Source organism: Vespa velutina, chromosome 9 (genome assembly GCF_912470025.1).
Source record: "Vespa velutina chromosome 9, iVesVel2.1, whole genome shotgun sequence".
In the NCBI taxonomy this organism is placed as follows: domain Eukaryota; kingdom Metazoa; phylum Arthropoda; class Insecta; order Hymenoptera; family Vespidae; genus Vespa; species Vespa velutina.
The window spans coordinates 4,574,257-4,581,756 of NC_062196.1; the positions used below are offsets into that span (position 1 = coordinate 4,574,257).

Genomic DNA, 7,500 nt, shown 5'->3' on the forward strand with positions numbered 1-7,500 from the left:
TCTTTCGTTCCAAAGGAGACATTCGTTCCAAACGACGACTCTTTAGCTATTAATTTGCTCTCTCCCTCTTCTTTCCCCTTACCTCTTCTCTCCTCTCTCTCTCTTTTTTTCTTTCTTTCTATTTCTATTTTTTTCTCTTTCTCTCTCTTGCTCGTTCATTCGAGGCCTCGTAATTAAAACATGGAATTTCACAAACAAAGCTGCACGTTCATGCATCCATACACACATAAATACACACACACACACACGTACACATACACGTGTACTTTGTAAGCCATCGTCAAATAAACGATGTACTTATATACTTTTACCGTATATTACACATACGCATAACGAATACACCCATACGCAATACTTATAGGACACACATAGAGGTATATATATATATATATATATATATATATATATATATATATATATATATATATAGATAGTGACACGTAAGTATATATAAACTTCGAAGGTTCGATATCTCACATTTACAAGAATAAAATGGGTGCGAATGAACGTGCAGATATCGACGAACGATCATGTCGACGATGGAAAGCTATAAATCTATAGAATATCTTCTGCCAAACAGTCATTCTTGATATTGGTATTAACACCTCTCTGTTTTTCTCTCTTTCTCTCTCTTTTTTTCTTCTTTTTTTTTTTTTTTTTTTTTTCTTTTTTTTTTTCTTCTTTTTTTGGCTTTCTTTCAGTCTTCCGTCGTACGCTCGAACGCACAGAATCCATTGTAGATTCGTACGAATTCATTTGACTAACTTGTTGCTCTCGTTCTTCGCTATTATCTATTATTGAACATCATCGAAGCTTTCGATATCTCGTTGTAATTAATTTTTATTTCGTAATTAGTTCGGAAGGTATTTTATTTATCTACTTATCTTTTTTTTTTTCTTTTTTTTTTTTTTTTTTTTTTTTTTTTTTTTTTTTTTTTTTTTTTTTTTTATGGTCGTTCTCCAAGACTTTTGCAATTTTGTAAATATATTTGGAACGATATAATGAATTTTTAATTCTATTTATTTTCATTTTCTTTCCTTTTTATTTATTTATTTTTCTTTTCTCAAGGATAAATTTATCGGCTCTATCATTCGAACAAAATTAATTGTTGTTATTTGAGAAATTATTCTTAAGTACTTTTTTCTTTTTTTTTTTTCCTTATTTTTTTTTTTTTTTTTTTTTTTTTTTTACACGGGTAAAATAAAATTTATTTGTGAATTTTCGAAATCATTTGAATATATTGTAAAATAATATAAAATGATCGTTTAAATTTGATATCTTATTCGAACGTAATGTATTTATCGTGATGTAGTTTTTATTCAATTTCGAAAGAGAAAAAACAAGTCATTCCTCATTAGGAAAGAAAATTTATTCATCACATAAGCGAGGAGTAAATATTCAATGGCTCGTTAAAAAATCATTTTGACTTTGATTATAATTCTCATTATTATTCCTCTCATATTAATATTGTTATATGAATAACAAACGTATTAGTATAATATATATTATTTTTGTATAATCATGTATATATATATATACACACACATACACACATATACAGAGAAGAGAGTTACCAAATGCTGATCGTTCATGAAAATTATTAATTTTTTTTTATTCCTAAATATAAACAATATTTAATAAAGTAAATATATATAAAATAAATAAGAAAATTGTAGTATATAAAGATCAAAATAATGTAAAGATATATATACATATTTTTTAATTGACAATTTGCTTAAATCATATTCTTTATATTATCTTATCAAAAGATATATGACAAATTAAAATATCATTAAAAATAATATTGAAAATGTAATAATAAATATACGTAATATCGAGCTACAATTATCAATATAAAATTCGCATAAAAATTTATATAAAAATAAAAAATATCTTTAATGATGTATTAGCAAATCTTTTACATTATCATGATAATTACATACGCGCGCACACACACACACACGCACACACATTTTGTAATATTATTAATTATACAATATAATAAAACGAACTATACACACATAATATATATCATATCATATCATATGATATCGTTAACATTGAAAAAAAAAAAAAAAAAAAAAAAAAAAAAAAAAAAAAAAAAAAAAAAAAGAAAGAGAATACATTAATATCGAAATACATATAAATATCATTGGGTGTTTCTTTTCGCAAGGCAAAGAAAAAGAAAAAAAGAAAAAAAAGAAAGGAAAAAAGAAAACTAGAAAGAAAGAAATAAAAAAGTATAAGAGAAAGGGGGAAATCGATTAATCGATCGAGCGATCGAATGTAGCTAAAATCGCTGAAAGGAAGTTACGTGCGTAAACAGTATGAGGTGACGCATGGTTTAGTTGGTTCTATGTTTCGGAATAAGATAGACCTACATACATATATATACGTCGGTCGTTGGATGTATTAGTGGACATTGAATAAGAAGGATAGAAGAGTGAAAGAGTAAAAGAGAGAAAGAGAGAGAGAGAGAGAGAGAGAGAGAAAGAGAGAGGGAAGATAGAGATACAAGAAGAAGAGTATAAGAGTGAGGGCTAAGGGCGAGAGTGAGGGTTAAAGTAAAAAAGGTGCGGAGGGGGCGGGTACGATGTGGACGGTATAAACGTACGAGGGACCCGAGTGACCCGGTTACTTCGTTACATCGTTCGAGTCAAGCTTCAAGCTTTTTTTTATTCATTCATTTATATATATACACATATATATATATATATATATATATATATATATATATATATATATATATATATATTCTTTTATTTTTTTCTCTCTCTCTTTTTTTTCCCGAAATTTCGTATAGTTACCGTTACAGTTCCGTACCGACGATGACGACGGCAACGACGATGATGATAAGAAAAGATTGATAATAAATAGAAATTCTCACGTACGAGATATCTATCATACGTTCGAAGTAGTGATCGTTTTTTGTGAAGGACAAAGATATTTTTTTTCTTTCTTTATACTTTATTTTCGATCTTATTTTATATCAACACAAATAGTAAGAGAGAGAGAGAGAGAGAGAGAGAGAGAGATAAATAGAGAGATAGATAGAGAGAGAAAGAAAGAGAGAGAGAGAGAGAGAGAGAGAGAAAGAGAGAGAGAAGAGAGTGAACGAAATATTTCAACATTTCATGTGTTTCCGATACAAGTTCGAACTATTTACACGGTAGTGAAGAACATCGAATAGGACAGCCTGTTGGAAATAACGAACGTTCTTTCTTTTTTGTTATACTTTTATATTTTCTCTCTCTCTCTCTCTCTCTCTCTCTGTGTGTGTGTGTGTGTGTGTATATATATATATATATATATATGTATATATATGTCTTTCTTTCTTTCTGTTTTTTCGATAAAAGAGACAGGTTGAAAGGATATAGAAAGAGATAGGAAAGAAATCGACCATTTTCTTCGTTCGTTCGATTCATTGTTCTTTTAAAAAAAAAAAAAAAAAAAAAAGAGAAAAGAAAAGAAAGAAAAAAGAAAGAAAGAAAGAAGAAAAGTGTTCCTCCTCCATTTTTTCAATTGTGCGCCTAAGAGTGAGAATAGTGAAATAGAACTATCGTGTTTCGTTGTGTTTTTATTTTCTCTCTCTTTTTTTTTTTTTTCCTTTTTTTTTTTTCTTCTTTTTTTTTTTTTTTTGCTCTTTCACTTTGGTGAACACGAAGGAACGAACGCGAACTGTTAAAATCGAAGATCGAAGAGAGAAATAAAAGAAAGAAGAGAAGAGATGAGTGCTTCCGGTGCTATTCCTCTGATACTAGCGAAAAAGGAAGAGATTCTTGAAGGCAAGTATAATATTTATTAGTTTTATTTTATCGTGAGATAAAGATAGGATCCGGTCAAAGTTTAATGATTTACTTAAACTTTCTTCTATTTAGATTTCAATGAATTTCGATTGTCATTAATTACGTATACATATCTAGTAATTTACTTGTCGTTAATTCGAAATAATTTCTTTGAAATTAAAACTAACAGAGAGAGAGAGAGAGAGAGAGAGAGAGAGAGAGAGAGAGAGAGAGAGAGAGAGAGAGAGAGAGAGAGAGAAGACAAAAATGAAAATAGAAAATGAAACTTTTCTATTGAGTAATATCTAAGAAAATTATCTCATAAATATTAATTAGAAATTTATTATCGAGTTCGATAATTAATTTCATCCAATTTTACTTTTTTTAAACAATAATTAGAATCTTTAATTCCAACTTACGATCTTATCTATCTTAACTTTTTTGATAAATTAAATTAATTGATATGATCGAGCAAGATCTCTAAGTAGAGATTAATATTCTTAAGAGAGAAAGAAAAAAGAAGAAGAAGAAAAAAAAAAAAGAAACGAAAAAGAAATAAGATTATAATTTAAAGTTTTTATATAAGCTTACGTTTCTAAATTTCACTTTTGAACAATTTTCTCTTGGTAACTATTTTTATTTATTTACATTATATATACTTACATTAATATATATATATATATATATACTTAGATTAAATGTGAAATAGATTTTATGATTAAAATTATATAGGTAGAAAAAAAAAGAGAGAGAAAGAGAAACAAAAATGAAAATAATAAATTCATGAAACTCTCTTTTTAAATAATTCCTAAGAAAAAAATAATCTTTTGATGTCATTCGAAAATTTATTATCGGAGTTAGAAAATTCATTTGTATCAATTTAATTCAATTTTTCCAAAACTATAATTACAACTTTTATTTCCATCGATCTCTATTTCTTGGCTTTTTAATAATTAAATTAGATGATAAGATCGAAAAAAAATCGATTTATTTTTTTTTTCTTTTTCTTTTTCTTTTTTTTTTTTTTTTTTTGATTATATTACACATGGAAAAAGAAAAAACGAAAAGAAAATTTAATATTTAAAATGAAATGATTAAACACTTCTTGAAGTCACTTGATTATATAAGAAATATTTTTTAATATATATATATATATATTCGATTATGTAGTTATACCAACTGTTTTCAATAGAATTAACTTGAGAGTATAGGTCGAGTAATAACAATTAGATTTTGTTGTTCTGGTCCTTGAACAAAAAGTTAGGGGAAACCCTAAGTGTACCAAAGACATTCTCGTTGACAAACAGTTTCACCAAAGGCATTTGAGGCTCGTTTTCAAAACAAGGCTAATTCCATTAAATTCTCCTTAACGAGAAAATTATGCACTTTGCGAGGCCGTTCTTCACAATTATTAAATATATATATATATAAATTTATATATATATATATATATATATGTATATATATGTGTGTATATATAGGATCCACTTTTTCACATAATTTTTCCAAATAAACAAAGCTTTGTCATTCATCTTTTTGAACATAACAATGAACGACCTACATACATTTTTAACGCATAGTTTTCTTACATTTCTTTTTGATATTCCTTTAATCCAGAGCAATTTATTTTGCTGACCAACATTTATTCCTCTTCTCTCTTTTTTTTTTTTCTTTTTTTTTTTTTTTTTTTGAGAGGGTGGCTTAAAATTATGTCGGAAAATATCCCATAAAAAAAGAGATGTTACGCATTATAATTATTATTATTATCATCATCATCATCGTCATCATCATCATCACCATCATCATCATCATCATCATCATCATCATCATCAATGATAAATAATTTCCAACGCTTAGATACGTGCAATAAATAAATGAATACATACCTATATATATTTATATACACACACACACACACACACACACACACACACATATATATATATATATATATATATATATATATGAATCGATAAAATAATTCATATAAACTGTACAAACATCCCCGTCATCTTTCTTTTTATCCAATTTATTCATACGTATACGTATGTTTATACGATCGTACGTATATCCATGTATACTCATACATAAATACATTTAATTATGCATACACATATATATATATATATATATATATATATACATAATGAGACAGGAAGGGTAAAGAAAAGGAAAGAAAACATTTCCTTGTATTTCTCAATGAACTATAGAGATATATAAAAGCTGATATAGAGGGTGAACCGGTACACAAAGTAACGTCATCGAAGGTGCTTGGTATCGGTTCGTGGCATCGTTACCTCGTTGTCTGCGTTCTATCGATTTTCCTGACCTTGTGCCACCACGGCGAAGGCACGAATTACCTCGATACGCTCTTTAAAACAGTGGCTTCCTATCCGTAAAGTCGATGTATACATATACATATATATATATATATATGTGTGTGTGTGTGTCGTGTGTTATGTTGTACATACGTATTGTACATACGTATGTACAATATGTATGTACATATACGAAGCAACCAACCTATGAGAGGGAGGTTTTCCAGCTCGAGGCCGACCATCGCCAGACGGAAATAACCTCCTACGGGGGGGTTGGACACGATAAATTGACGCCAACGAGTCGACAAATTGATCATGGTAAGGAAACTAAGATAGGAAAAGGATAGAAGAAAGTGGAAAACATCTAAAAGGAAAACCCCGAAGGCAAACTCTCTTTCTTGATATCTCTACTTCAAATTCAATTTCTTTATCTTTGTTTTTTTTTATTTTTTCTCCTTCTTTCCTTCCGTCTTTCTTGTACGTTCTAAATTTTCTATTTATTTTTCTACATTATTGCGAATTTCGTTATATTTCAGAGATAGAGAGAGAGAGAGAGAGAGAGAAATATATATACTTCATAAATATTTTTAATCGGTTCTTCATTTATCTCGATAAGATGATTTCATCGTTAACAAATTAATATCAAATTAATTGATTAGTATATTTTAATTATCTCCTTTTTTATCATGTAGGGATGAAGGTCATGTAGGTAGCGGTTAAGAGAGGGTAAATAAAATTTATATTGATATAAATAATATTAATGTTATTGAAAATATTAAAAATGTAATACGATAGAATGTTTAAAAAAAAAAAAAAAAATTGTAAAACATAATTTTACTCGATACTTCATTTGTTCGGATCAATCGATAATTTATATTATTGCATGGACGAATTATTAATTATAAATTACAAATTATATTTATAAATATAGGATAGGTAGAGTACGTAAGAATTTTTAAGTGATTTTGAAGATCAATCATTTTCTTTTTTTCTTCCTTCCTTTTTTTTTCGTTTTTCTTTTCTTTTCGAGATTTTTCAGGCTTGCGTTAATTTAGGCTTGTAATTTTTTTTTTATTAAAGTTACTCCTCGTAGTTTTACGAGTTGTATATAAAAAAGAACATTGACGAAATTAAAAAATTGTATCGACAAAGTAACAAATTACAAATTAATTTTTTATAATATCCTAAGAAATTTCAACCAAATATTATTGCCAGGTGAAGAAAGAAAGAAAGAAAGAAAAAAAAAAAAGAAAGAAAGAAAGAAAGAAAGAAAAGAAGAAGATAAAAACATTCTAATTTCGTTCGTAATAAAAATTTCTTCAATATGAATTTTACGAATAAATTTCGTTCGTTCAAAGGGAAGATCGATGGATTCTTTGTAATTTTAATTTCTTCTT

The 7,500-nt window shown here is 27.4% G+C and overlaps 1 protein-coding gene across 5 annotated transcripts in view; it reads left to right on the forward strand.

Moving 5' to 3' along the window:
- LOC124951743 (solute carrier family 12 member 6) overlaps positions 1-7,500 on the forward strand; it is a 91,435-nt gene that overhangs the window by 30,060 nt on the left and 53,875 nt on the right. Inside the window, exon 1 of one of the 5 annotated variants that reach the window (XM_047500560.1) lies at positions 3,666-3,785. The exons of the other annotated variants lie outside the window; for them this stretch is intronic. Within the exon in view, the coding sequence (XP_047356516.1) occupies positions 3,728-3,785 (58 nt within the window). The 5' untranslated portion in view covers positions 3,666-3,727. Of the gene's footprint in view, positions 1-3,665; positions 3,786-7,500 lie in introns of those variants that run through there. 5 annotated transcript variants of the gene reach the window in all.